The sequence below is a fragment of the Benincasa hispida genome, chromosome 11 (assembly GCF_027475165.1).
Source record: "Benincasa hispida cultivar pf3 chromosome 11, pf3_genome.v1.1, whole genome shotgun sequence".
Lineage (NCBI taxonomy): Eukaryota > Viridiplantae > Streptophyta > Magnoliopsida > Cucurbitales > Cucurbitaceae > Benincasa > Benincasa hispida.
In genome coordinates, this window is record NC_143488.1 from 41,831,190 (window position 1) to 41,846,273 (window position 15,084).

General features: G+C 31.6%; 1 protein-coding gene across 1 annotated transcript; it reads right to left on the reverse strand.

Moving 5' to 3' along the window:
- Positions 1-334: 334 nt before the first annotated feature.
- LOC120092071 (Transducin/WD40 repeat-like superfamily protein) lies at positions 335-5,230 on the reverse strand. The gene is made up of 8 exons (XM_039050276.2): positions 4,835-5,230; positions 4,541-4,748; positions 4,278-4,373; positions 3,640-3,714; positions 2,689-2,799; positions 2,181-2,272; positions 1,842-1,926; positions 335-846 (listed from the first exon to the last, which is right to left on the reverse strand). Exons 1-8 carry the CDS (start codon positions 4,972-4,974, stop codon positions 478-480), a joined length of 1,176 nt encoding a protein of 391 aa, XP_038906204.1. The 5' UTR covers positions 4,975-5,230; the 3' UTR covers positions 335-477.
- Positions 5,231-15,084: the final 9,854 nt, after the last annotated feature.

Consider the following 15,084-nt stretch of genomic DNA (forward strand, 5'->3'; position numbering starts at 1 on the left):
TTTAAAATAATTATCCTAAATTATATTTAAACTATAAAACAAGAAAAAATGTTTGGAGAAAAATTACAAGAAATAAGAAATAGTTATCAATTAGATTTCTATTTGTTTTTCAAGAAACAAAAAAATAAAGATGATTACCAAATATATTCTTGTTTCTAGTTCTTTTTCCCGTTCTTAAAAAACGAGAATAAAAAGAACGAGAACGTTATCCATGCATCTCCAATGGTCAATTCACCAACGGCAGCAGTTCATCTATTGTTATTTCAACTAACATTCTGTGATGTTTTCTAAGTATTGAATTCTAAAAAAGAAAAAAGAAAGAAACAATGGAAAGTACAGGACGAAGCATATAATTTTACTCCAAGTGGCAAGTCAAAAAACATCAAATTGAGGGGTTGGGAGGCAGAATGATGATAAATACAGCTACAGAAACATTGCGATTGTATGATCAAAGACACAACAAACACAAGTTAATCTTTAGTAAGGGTGGTGTCTATTTTTCCTCCGAACACCAGGTGACTTAATAACTAGACTACTCGAAATCCAGGATCGATTCATTTCGTGAGAATCATCCGAAGACCAACAACATAAACGTCCATCTTCTCCACCCGTCCATCCAAACACACCTTGGCTTTGTGAAAATCCACCCAGAAAGTTTGTTGTGGGCAAGACACTTCTAATGATGCCAATGTGGCCACCCTCGAGGACAATGTCCGGCGATTCAATTGCATTCTTCCCCTTACTGTGGTCGATCGGGAAGTAGCCAATGGCGCCATCGTTGCTACCTCCGAGAACCCACAATCTACAACCTTCACTCGAGTAGTGGCAATCAACTAAATAATCAACCTGCCAAAGAAGTAAGCAAATTGGTATAACATGTATGCATCGTCGGTTCTATCTAGTCTATGTATTGATGGGCTGGTAGAATCAAGTCTGTTTTATGTATTATCCCAAGACACTAGAAATAGTTATTTGTTTAAATGATCACCTGGTAAGGTAGTAATACTGACATCAACAAATCTCAAGCACGACTACAATTATGTCAAGGAAGCACAACCACAATAATGTTAAGGACAAAAGACTATCAATTTTAATAAACACGGTCCAATACCACTTGGATTGCACAACTTGATGGGGAACTAGAATTGATTCGTCATGAAATGCTTCTTTGCAGAGTAGAATATCTTCAAAAGAAGTTAGAGATTCTTCTCGAATACAAACAAGAGCCTAATGACGCTTATTCCGCTATTTCTGTAAAGTACAAAGTAAAACCTATAGCAGCAGATTTGGAAGGCCCTCCCTAATTAACTCAAGTTTCTCAAAATGATAGCAAAAGTCAATAATAGTCATGTTCGATAGGGGTGTGCTTCTTTAGGTCTATGAAAAGTTCTTGTGCACGGTTGTTCTTTTTTATGGGTGCATTTGCTGTTTTTAGTTTTTAGTTTTTACCCCCTTTGGAAGTTTATATCCTTTAAACTTTTAATCACTTTTATTATATCAATAAGAATTTGTTTCTTGTTAAAAAAAAATAAACACAGTTCAATTTTGATCTTCCAACTTCTTCAAATAAAATATCAAAACAGAAGCATCTTAGGGGGAGCCCCCATGCTTGTTAATTCAATGTAAAAAACCTTCTAAATTATAATCATAATTTTTTTTGTAACTTCATTCTATGAAATTTTCTTTTCAGTTAAATTTTCATTCTATCAACGAGATGGTTTTTTATCAAGATAAATAAATAAAGAAATTAAAATCATCACAAATTATCACGTGGGAACGTAGAGGAAGGGTATATAAATTCACTGATACATGAAAAAGAGATATGTGATAGAAGAACTCACTTGACCCATTGTCCAACAGTTGGAAGCTAGTGTGCGAGCATCTGTGATATCTGCTTCATTTCTCCCATCAGTCCAGTCCCATAAACTACCATTGGCCATTTATGTACAACTCCAGCATTAGATAACTAGAAAAGAACCTCTAAAGATAAATTTTACAACTGTGCAAAGGGAAAAAAATGAGACAGCTATGAGACGAGTCGAACTAAGGATGCATTAGTATCATAGCAGATAAAAGTTTTGCAATCAATAAAGAAATGTTAATCCTCAGACAGAGGGAGGAAATAGCTACAATTCATTTTTGTAGTTGAACTGGTGGTGTCTAGAAAGGAAGATTGGTACCTTAAGGTTTCAATGTGAGTCAAGCACCACAACTTTCTATAATTCTCTCCAAAAAATCCAATCTTACCAACTGAAGTTCCCACATTAATCACCTACATGATCATGAGGGTAGCTCTAATCAAATATCTGTAGAATTGAGTTTGAATACCCATTGAAGAAATTTGTTACTAAGAATTTAAGTTAAAATCAAATAGTATAACAAGGACAACCAAACTTCACGAGCAAAAACAGTTGGGATTTCTGGGAGAGCAGTGGAATAGTCAAACAAAACATTTTACAGATATAGATTCTTAAAACTCGTATCCTAGATGTGATAACTTGTAGGAATAGTCAACCAAACTTCATTGATAACTTGTAGAAATAAAATTCCAATATGCAATAGCCTATAGCATTCTAAATTTGCAAGCAAAACATGTACACCTAAAATAAGAGACATTTATCCGGTACAAGTCAGCTCAGTCAGAAGAGTATCTATGCAAATAACATTGAGATAACAATGGCTCCTTACAGAATCCATATGATCGTCATCATCAATATCCCCATTAGTGTCAAATATACAAACCAACCCATCCACGGAAGCAGAAGCAAGCTTGCCTTGATGGCCCGGAACAAAGTGAACCTGTTAACAAAAAAGACATTAGATAAGGTGAATTGCACACACTAACAAGATTCTATCAGAAGGGAAAAAATGGGAATCCCAAGGAGAGGAAATACAAAAGAGCGGTAAATTTAAGCAAAGTTGAATGACCACAATTTTTTAAATTATATCTTACATTATATCATAAGAACACAGTAAGTATAATTGAGTCAGAAGAGCATAACAAGATAAAAGGAATGCAAAATTAACAGGAACAGGATAAAGCCCTTATTGCCATAAAATGCAGTATTTAATCCTTTTCTATAACCACTATACATTCATGTACAAGTTTTTTTTTCCAACATGTTTTCCAAGAAAATCAAAAGCATCTGTTATGACTCTAATAGTTGTATATTTGAGAAACTGCCGTCCACTTTTATCTTATACAGAATGCTTGTCCCAGCACCATGGCAATCTCTAAGAGCTCTACCCTTTCTCTTGATTCTGATTATTGTTGTAGTCACAATAACTTGAATATCTTTGCTATACAAACAAAGCGATGTTGCAAATCATTGCTATGCAAAGTTAACAATCAAACCTATTTCCTAGCAAGAATCTGATTCTCAACAGCCATGTTTTTACAGTGCCTTTAGGGTAAACATGATTGCATATAGAATATTACAAAGCAGTGGTTTGAAGAAATGCATCCTCCTTTTAATGAAGAGGGGAAACAATTTTCAATTTTGAGTAAAAATTTTGAGCATATACATAGTTCCTCTCTTAAATTGGAGCAAGTACTGAATATCATCAAAATTATATCATGGGCAATCTCCAGTGGTGATCACCATATACAAGGCACATTGCACAAGCATCAGGAAGAACCTGAGTGACATCTTCCACATGAGAGTCCTCCAAGCATGCGACTTGTTTTCTGTTCCTCCAATCCCAGAAGAGAATCTGAGTAACATTACCATATAAGTAACAATTATATCACAAGAGTTTTCTTCCCTAATGCCTCTAAACTCATCAATTGAAATAAGTCATACTTTTAAATTCTCTAAATGGTTAAATTACAAGTTTGACCCTTGAACTTTTATGGTGGTTAATCAAATTTAAACCTTCAACTTCATGTTTAATAGGTTCATGAACTTAAAAACGTGTCTAAAAGGTCTTTACATTCTTAATTTTGTATCTAATAGATCCCTAAACTTTAAAAATTGTCTAATACAATAAAGACCTATATAAGGCACATTGAAAATTTAATGAACAACTAGACACTTTGTAAAGTTCAGAAACTTACTAAAATACAACGATGAGAGTTTGTGGACCTATTAGCCATTCTATAAAAGTTCAGAGACTAAGCACAACACCGAAAATTCAAACACCAATCTTATAAGTGAGCCTAAATGAATACGCAAAAGATTTCCGGCACTCACTAACGAACCTAAAATATTATTGTAATTTTGAAGAATAATGACATAGTTATAACAAAATTAACGTTTCTACCAAATTGAACTCACCTGAGATTTACAACCTGCAGCAAGAAGACTCATATTTGATCCTCCATAGGCAAAGCTGAAGATCTCTTGAGAAGGGCCAGCACTAATGGATGAAACCTGCAATTGTAGCACGAGGAGCATAACCACTATTCCTCAAGCAAGGCGGCCGATAAGTCATCGAAGGGCCGTGACCTTGATACGGAGCTGGAGCTTCTAACTATGATGAACAAATTCCCAGACGAAAAAATGAACAAAAAGTAATTACCAGAGAAAAGGATGCAAACCTGCTGAAAAGTCCGTACATCCCAAGATCTGATAGTTCCATCAGAAGAACAAGAATGCAATACATGTGGGGTTGAAGGAACAGAGAAGGAAATTTCGTTGATTGTTCCAGTGTGACCTCTGCACTCTCCAAAGTACTGACCAGTCACTGGTGAGTATAGCTTCACAACATTGGAAGATAATGACACCGCCATTGACGTCCAATCCCCACTTCAAAAAAGGAGCAAGAACAACAAAACCCTTCTGTTATCGAGACAAAAAATGGAACGACACAAACCCAACTGGAAATTTCTTACTTGGGGGCGATGTGAAAAACGTAATCATCACCGAAGTTGGTTTGAATGGAATTCTTGAGTCCAAAGCGCTTGAAGGAGCTGGAATTTGTAGTCGTATCGGCATTGGCGTGCTCCTCGACATCCATGTCAATGGATTCCATTATTTTTCTTCTTTCTCTCTATGCTTTCTACGTGATGAAGCAGAGCAAAATCACGAACAAATTTTTCAAGTATAGAAATTTGCCGAAGGGTTTTTCTAGGGTTTATTTGGGAATCAATGGGGGAATTGAAGCAACCGTTGGAGGCGCGCCACTGAAACTTCCAACCAGTTCGCTCCAATTGATTAACTGTTAGGGTTACCACAAAAAACGACCCCATTTCACAATACCTACCTAAAAGACAACATAGGTTTAAAACATCGACCTCATAGAAATATAGAAGATTTAAATATCCATTTTGATGGATATTTTTGAAAAATTATGAAAACAAAAATTTTTAAAATCAATTTAAATTATTACATACACCTTCTATCTTCTATTATTTTTAAATAAATAAATATATCTATTACTTGTATTATATTTATATTAATAGCATTCTTATACTTATTTTCTTTTATTAGTTTTATAAATAGTTTGACATTTATTTATTTATTTATTTTTATTATTGTTATTATTATTATTATTATTATTTTTTTTTATATGTGAAAGTTTCTCTAAAATATTTCACTGTGGTAAGTTAGGAAAAAAAAAAAAAAACCCTCCAATTGACACTCAATTGAAATAACTAATCAAATATTCCGGCTTGCTTTAATCGATGTGTGGTTTATCTTTTAATTCTAATTTAAGTGGTTTTTCCTTCAATTCTTTTGTCTTTAATGAGGAATTGCTTCTCAAGGAATCTCTCATTTGATTCAAGGATTTTGTATCGGATGGAGATAATATAAGAAAAAAAAAATGAAGGTTTGTTTTCCGTTGAAGAAGGATTTATTCGAAAGAAAGTATAAAAGAGTAGGGATAAAAAGTTAAAAGTTGTTGATTGAACAAAGGTCAAGATAAAGAATTGAAAGTAACGAAGTAATTGTTAGAGATTGATGAACTTTGAGAAGCTCTGGAGGTATACTACTTTATCAAGGTATAATTTTGCTTCCAAATATGTACTACTCTATATTAGAAAATAATCGATTAGGTATACTTTAAACATATAGTACTTGTCCCTGGACATCATTTACTTGTCCCTGGACATCATATATACTTTAAACATATAATCGATTAGGTATACTTTAAAACAAACCAATTTCTTCCTTATTTTTCTCCTCTAATGATTCAAATTAGCTATTTATTTTGATTTGATTTAACGACTTTTCGAAAATAGTTAGAATTAATTAATATTTTATTTATTTATCATCATTTGGATTTTAATTTATGATATATCTTTAGATTTTATATTATTTTATTAATTTTTTATTATTCTAAATTCGAATTAAATTGTTTATTTTAATTAGGATTTTACGAAATATTTTATACATAATATCATCTTATTATATTATTATGTCATTAATTTATCTTTTTAACAAACAAATAAGTATTCACTTTTACAATCTTACATGCCTCTTCAAGAGTTAAACTTTTTCATAAGTTTTTGTGGTTGATGAAGTTATAAATACAATGTAATTGTTGAAGTTTATGAAAATGGAATTATGAATAATTGTAAATAAACTAAACTCACTTCCTGATTTTTCTCCCCAAATTATATTTGAATTTATATTTTATTATCAAATTAGATTTTATCGAACTACTTATCAATTTTTTTTAATTAGAATAAACAAAAACTTACTGTTTTTTACAAATTCAATTGTATCTAAATATTTTTTTTTATTATTTTATACATATTGTTATCAAACTAATTTGATTTTTTTTTCTTTATATTTTCGATGTTTTCAATTTTTCATATACAAACATGTAAAAATGGCTTGTTGGACCTAAAAAGAAACATATAAATGGGGGATACAACCTATATCATTGGCAATCAGATAACAATCAATATCGGAAAAAAATTTAGATAGAAAATTAGTATAAAATAACATTCAGTATCATTAATCAGTATCGGATAGTAATCAGACAACAATCAGATAGCAGTCAATATTATTGACAATTAGTATATCATATAGTAACAAGACAACAATTAAATAGAAATCAATATCAAATAAAAATTAGATAGCAATCATATAGCAATCAAATCACGGACGAAATGAGGGCATTTTTTACTTTTCAACTTCAATGCCTCATTTAAATTAGGCTAGGTTGACCGATTTTGTCATGTGTGCAAAATTTATATTGTTGAACTATATGAGCCTAATTTTTGCAAGCTACTTTGCCATACTTACAAGTGTCCTACACTCCATCACCTCTCCCTTCCATTTCCTTTTTCACCTCTACTTCAATCTATCACCTAGCACTTCTTTATTTTTCTTCGTTGAGATTTGAATCATAATTGTGAGGATAATTAGTAGGAGAGGAAAGAAGAAAACGTGTGCATTACAAAATTTATAGTGATGAAGAGTTTGTTAATCCTTTCTACAATTCATATTACTCTATTCGTTGTGATTAATTAAGAAGATTCACTAAGATTGAAGATGATATTCCTTTGTCGGTCATTTTTATATTTGACTATTTATTGTTTTTCTAAGTATAGATTTTGTGAGATTTTATGCTTTAAGGTGAAATCTTCTTTATATTTAGTCATGTTGCCGACAAAATTGGTGTAAGCATTTGATAAATGAGAGAAAAATGAGATTATATATATATATATAAAAGGATGTATCTTCATAAGTTGTTTTAAAATTGATTATTATCCAATTCAAGATAACTTCAAACAAATTGATCACTATACTAACCGTAGGAGCATTTTTAAACATTTAAAACAACTTATCAACATCAAATTTATAAATATGCAAAGACATCTTATTGTAATTTTAAGTGAAATGCTATTTTGTTTTTAAGAAAAACAAGCATTAAATAGTTAAAAGACGATAAGGTCATATCAACCTCAACCAAACAATAAATTTGATTAGAAAAACTATTTAATTAATAGTGTGAATCATTTCCGTCTACGATAGCCTACTAGCTATATTATCAGCCACCAAATTTTAAGAACGTTCAATATGACCAAGTGAAATATTGTAATTTAAACTAAATATATAAGTTAATAATGAACGATAATAAATTTGAAGGTATGATCTATAATTTTAGATTTGACAAAAGAATAAAAAATGGCAAATGGTTTTCGAAGATCGTTGGGTAACGAAACACGTTTCTGTGTAAGATTTGGAGTATTTGAAATCCAATGGAAGTCCAAAAAAGTTGGATGCATCTTAACGATTTTTTTTTTTCTTTTATTCATTTCCGTACGAAATTGATGGTTCAAATATTTTATATAATAAATTAAAAATTTTGTTTGTCTTTATATCGATCTCAATCGAGATGACACCGATACCACCATTAAACAATTAACCAAAAAGAATTAAAAAAAAAATGTAAACCTGATTTTTTGTGCTATTTCTGACCATTACCTTTTCAATATATATATATATATATATATATTGTCTATTTGCTATTTTTATTCAACAAACCTTCACAAGATGCTAAATCAATATTGAAAGTCCATATGCATGTACCAATTTCACATTTTGTATACCATTAAATTTGTTTGATATTTTATTTCATCATTTTTTTTATTATTTAGGTTCTTTTTCCTAATTTGAAATCAACTTAACATTTAAGGGAAAAAAATAAACAAAAATAAAATCCTTTTCTTTTTAAAATAAATTAAAATTTATTTATGAACCTTTTCAAATATAAAAAAAAATATTTAAAAATATTTATACTTTTTAGCAAAAACTTTCAAAAGTATAAAATATTTTTGAAACTTTTTGCTATAAATTATAAATATTTTTGAGATTTTTCTATTTATAGAAATTTTCCATTTATTTTTTCATCTTTTCACTAAAAATAAAAATTTGCAGGCATTAATGTTCACATATCTTTCTTATATGTAAAAATTCAAATAAGTTTTTCATAATAACTTTATGCCACTCTAGTTCCTGTTCATTATTTTATTTTAGTAACAATCAGTAAAACATGAGAAACTTAGAAATATATAAATAAAAACTTTCTTTGTTTTTACTAATTGCATGTTTCTTTTAAATAATACGAGAAAAGTTTTGTTTTTTATCAGTGTTATGGGATAGTAATACTTTATCTCCATACACCAAACACTCTTAAATCTTAAATAGGATGTTTGGCTCATCAACATGAGTTGAGTTGAGTTGATACCTACTCAATGTTTGGTCCACTAACTTAAATGTAAGTAGGGTTGAGTTGGTATATTTTACCAACTCATCATAACTCTCCATTCTTCCAATGTTCTCAATGACTCTAAACATTGGCCATTGTTAGCGACTATTACTACCACATTGTGGGAACCAGCTCCAAGCTTCGACAACCACCTCCAATGAAAAATCTGGCAACAAACTTCGACGACCAATTTTAGGTTTTGGCAAAATCACCTCTGATGACAATACCAATGACCCAAATTCAATGACCACCTTCACGTGACGAACTCCAATGACCAATTTTGAGCTCCAGCAACCACCTCCAACAACAAACTCTTGTGACTAACTCTGACGACCACCTTCGTAAGCTCCTACAACTACCTTCGACTATAAACTCCGACGAAAATCAGCTTCGGTGATCACGTTTGAGTGAGAAACTCTGAAGACCAACTCCGAACTTCGACAACCACTTCTGATGATAAAACTCTGACAACCCATTCCAATACCACCTTCATGCGATCAACTTCAAGTTTCAACAATCATCTGCGACTATAAACTCCAACAAAAATCATCTTCGATGATAAACTTAGACGACTACCTTCGTGCAATCAACTCCCATGACCAACTTTGGGCTTCAAAAACCACCTTCGATGACAACTCCGGCGACCAACTCCAATACCACCTTCATGAGACTAACTTCGAGTTCTGACAACCACTTTCGACTCCAAACTCCAACGAAAATTATCTTCGATGATAAACTTAGACGACCATCTCTAACCACAAACTCCAGGGAAATCATCTTCGATAGTCAATTTCGACAACCATTTTCGATTATAAGACCAATAACTATTAAAGTATTTTATAGGGTTGTTGATTATATAAATAATATTTTTGTCTATATTAAGTGTAATATTTATATGTAGAAATTTGCAAAATATATTTTACTTAATTGATTTTACATATCAAATGAGTGTTAGTAATATTTGGAAAAATATGTATGTAGTTGAATAGTATGTAACACATAAAAAAAAAAAAACCCATAAAATGGAGTTTTTTCCTGGAACATTTTTGACAAGAAATAGTGAAAAATAGAGATTTGTTATCTGATGATCCTCCAAATTTGAAGGAATTAAAAGTAAAATTATTGAAGAAATGTGGTGACATTCCATTAGATGCTAAAATGATGGAGAAGATTCAATTTAAAAAAATTCATGATATAGTAAAAATACATAACAATAATAGGAAATTCATGATGATGAAATTGGACCTTTAATATTAATATTGTTGTTTTCAAAACTTATTAGAGAAATATTGTTGTTTTGAAACTTATTAGAGAAATATTGTTGTTTTGGGAGTTCAAGACTAGAAGTCGAGGGTTGAGGATTCGACTAATGTAGAGATCGAATGTTGAGAACTCGACAAATAAAGAAAAACTTGGAAACAATACGTAAATTAGGGTTGTCAAGGGTTGAAGTTTTGACTTATTTGAAACTTCAACCCTCGACAAGGAAAAGGAAATCTTGCTAGTTTTGACATACATAAGTCGAAACTTTAACCCTCGACAAGGAAGATAAGTGGGTGAAGCAGATTGTAAGAGAAAGCGAGATTATAAGAGAGAGCGAGATTATAAGAGAGAGCGAGATTGAAAGCGAGATTGTAGGATGGGACAATCTCCAACGTTATGGAATCTATGCGTCTCGCTCTCTCCTACAATCTCGCTCTCTCGCTCTCTCTGAACATCTCGCTCTCTCAATCTCGCACTCTCAATCTCGCTCTCTCTTACAATTCAAAATTTTGTTATTGTTGTTTTTTTTTTCATTAATGATTACTAGCTTTTTTTCTCATTGGTCATGTATATATATATATTTCTATGGAAAGTAATAAAGTTTTCATTGTACATTATTCTTTTAATTAAGTTATACATTATTCTTCTAATTAACTTGTACATTATTCTTTTAATTAAGTTTTACATTATTCTTCTAATTAAGTTGTACATTATTCTTCTAATTAAGTTGTACATCATTCTTTTAATTAAGTTGTACATTATTCTTCTAATTGAGAAACAAATATTTTTTTAATTGAGAAATAAATTATTTTTTTTTCATATCATGGCTTTAAACCCAAGACCTGTTGATCCGATGTTTTGTACGACCAGTCCATTCATCGATCATCTGTTGTATGGCGAGATCATACTACTGGAGAAATATCTTGCAGGCGTTGAGAGGCAGTTCTCCAGCGCACTATCCTGCTCCACCCTCAAATACTACTGCTACTGCGCACATCTGGATTCTATTGGGTTGCCAGATTAGGATTTATTTAGTTGGGTTGGCATCTGATCACAGCCTTGGTCGAGAGATGGAGGCCCAAGACGCATACATTCCATATGTTTGTTGGAGAGTGCACTCTCACTCTACAAGACATAGAACTGTTGTTGGGGTTACCTGTTGACGGTGAGCCAGTCACCGGAGTGATGTACGATGACTGGTTAGAAGTTTTTCAACTGTACCTCGATGCGGACCCACCTGCCGACAAGATTAAAGGATCAAGGTTAAGTTTAATATGGTTAGGAACACAATTTTTTGAGCTCATAGATGATGCAGACGAGGAAACCGTTATAAGATATACGCGAGCATATATATAACAAATGATGGGTGGAAGTCTGTTTTCAGATAAATCAAGTCATTTTGTTCACTTGATGTTCCTACCACTATTAGCTAACCTCCATGATGTGGGCGGTATTCGTGGGGTGGAGCATGCTTGGCATGGTTGTATAGACAACTATGTAAAGCAACAAGACCTGAGGTACAAGAGATAGTTGGGCTTCTCATACTTTTGCAACTATGGGCTTGGGAGCGATTTCCAACAATGGCTCCACAACTACAACATGTTAATGACGCTCAGTTAGTTGGACGAGCCTACGATTCTCGGTATGTTGTTTTAATTCAATTTAATTTTTATATCACTGATCTAGTTAATTTAAATTCTAAATTATCAATTTAAAAATTTAGGTGGAGAGACAAAATTTTGTGTGACTAGGACAGCCACACATGTAGTCAACCAGTATAGATACATGTTTGATCTGCTTCAACCTGAACAGGTACATTACACTAAACCTAATTGATTATTTTATACACATTTTTATTGTATTTGTCTTTAATATTCTCTAATATAATATTTTGTGTTTTAGGTTATTTGGGAGCCGTACAAAATTATTATGCATACTTTGCCTAATTTTTGTACGAATGGTCAAAACGTATGACAAACGATAAGTCATCTCATATGTTTTCACATTGTTGAGTGAAATCTTCCTGACAGGGTGATGAGACAATTCGGTTTTCAGTAGAATGTCCCATCGCCTTGTAATACTGAACTCGTACTGCATGATATTGACCTAAGGACGGGATATTGGTTAAAAAAAGTTGCACATTTGGTAGTGCGATGGCACTATCGTGCAAGGTTTATTGCAACGGGGGTTTCTCTTGAATAGTTTGACACAGATGTCACTCCAGAATATATTCATTGGTATAATAATATCACAAGGCGCTACGTCACTCTTTCGGGAGCAGCTGTGGGTCATCTGATAAATGAATATTATCTAATTATTTTTAATTTAAATTTATTTTAAATATTGTCTAATTATTTTATAATTCACAGAGATCGAACAACCATAGACTCCATGAGGTTACGAATGTTCCGAACCAGGTTCTTGCTATATGTAGTGACAACCAAAGTTATATGGAGGAAATTCATTATATGTACGATATACCTATTGTTCCTCCACCAGCTTCTAGACGTAGTGGACCTGTTCGGAAAGAGGATGAGTTTGATGAGGTTGCACATAATGTGGAAGAGTTGTCCCCTATGATGCAGACGCAAAGTCAAACTGATTATGTTAGTCCAATGATGATGATGTCAGCATTTGGTTCAGGACATTATGACTCAGAGGCTGGTCCTTTGTCTTCATACGTGCATGAACATAGTTGGGGTCGTGGAGAGCATAACGAATATTTATATTATGAAGTGCCTGCAGAGGTACCAGAGTAACATTAAGAAGAACCCGAGCAATCTTAAGTTCGAAGTCGACGACGACAACCAACTCGAAATCGACGACGTCGGCCTTGTGGGACACATTGATTTTTGTAATTATTTTTATATAAATGAGATATTTAATTTACATTTTTTTTATTTTTATGAGATATTATTTTTTTAATTTATTATTTTTATATATTATTAATAGTAATTATTTTGATATAGAAGCTTTTAAATGTCACTGACATAAATAATAACATCAGATAGTCTAAATCTAAAAAGTTAGGTAAAACAAACTTCAATATTCAAATTTACATATTTTAGATAATAATTTGGGGACATAATAAATCAAATCAACACTCAAAACTTTCACATGCAAGTCTATAAATAAGACTGTATTATTGATATAAAGAACATAAATTTTAATCACGGTAGTGAGGTCAATAGTTTAAAAGATTTTACAATAATGATCTTGGATTCCTTTTGTACATTTGGTACCAAGATTTTGATGGCATTTTTTTTCTTTTTTTTTTTAATTATAAATAATAAAAAAATATTTTTAGAAATTGTTTTTATAAAATGGAAAATTAAAAAAAAAAGAAAAAGAAAGGAAGAAAGAAAGAAGGTGGAAGGTGGAATGTGTAATAATTAAAAAAAGAAAAAAAGGGAAATTTGTACGGATATCTCACTCTCGCTCAAAATCTCGCTCTTGCTCTCGCTCTCGCTCAAAATCTCACTCTCGCTCTCAAAATCTCGATCTTGCTCTCGCTCTCAAAATCTTGCTCTCTCAAACTCTCGCTCTCTCTCAAAATCTCGCTCTCTCAAATCTCGCTCTCTCTCATAATCTTGCTCTTTCTCTTACTCTTCCCTCTTTCATTCTCTCCCAATACAAAATTATTTTTAACATATCAAATAATTATGAGTGTTATGAAGAAGGACTCCGGGATGAGGAAGGTCTCTAGAAGGTCTCCGAAAGAGGAAGGTCTTTCGTTCTCTCCACATCAAATAATTATGAGGAAGGTCTCCGAAATGATAATTAAACAGACTCAATAATAATGTTAGGGTAAGGTCGAGGGTTCAAAGTTCGACGTCAAATGTAAAGCGAAAGGGGAAGGTCGAAGGTTCAAAATTCAACCCATCTAGGTCGAAGACTTTTTTTTTTTTTTTTAAAAAAAAACAATATTTTTACAAATAGTTTGAAAACAACAATATTTTCCTAAATAGTTTCTAAAAGGACAATATCCTTTTAATTTTCCCATAAAATGGAGATTTTTTCTGGAATATTTTTGACAAGAAATAGTGAAAAATAGAGATTTGTTATCTGATGATCCTCCAAATTTGAAGGAATTAAAAGTGAAATTATTGAAGAAATGTGGTGACATTCCATTAACTACAAAATGATGGAGAAGATTCAATTTAAAAAAATTCATGACATAGTAAAAATACATAACAATAATAGGAAATTCATGATGATGAAATTCATGGAGAAAAATTATAAATTAAAAGTTTTTGTTTATCTTTGATTTCCAGTTTTATTTACTATATTCTTACCAGAAATATAGTGGATTAATTGAAAAAAAAAAAGAGAGAAAGAAAGAAAGAAATAATAAAAAAAACTTTAAAAATTAATTGATAAAAATTGTAATTCATATTTTTATTCAACACAAAAATGTGTAGAATCATTAAACAAAAAAGTTTCAAAACAAAAGTATTCATCATAAAAAGTAGATTATTTAGAATTAAAAAACTGCATCAGATACTCCAGACATATGAATTCATATCTACACTTTAAACATAGATATATGAACTTAAATCAAATAACTCTGCACCCAAAATACAGACATATGAACTCCGCAAATATATAAACTTTACCGACTCATGAACTCTAAACATCATATCTCAATTCAACGTC

What these genes read in the sequence shown, in the direction of transcription:
- LOC120092071 (XM_039050276.2), bottom strand. Translation starts at nt 4,974, where the DNA reads ATGGAATCCATTGACATGGATGTCGAGGAGCACGCCAATGCCGATACG. An exon ending in CTGCAGGTTGTAAATCTCAG is followed by an intron (nt 3,715 to 4,277) that starts GTGAGTTCAATT and finishes AATGTTACTCAG; the next exon opens with ATTCTCTTCTGGGATTGGAG. An exon ending in ACTCACATTGAAACCTTAAG is followed by an intron (nt 1,927 to 2,180) that starts GTACCAATCTTC and finishes GGCCAATGGTAG; the next exon opens with TTTATGGGACTGGACTGATG.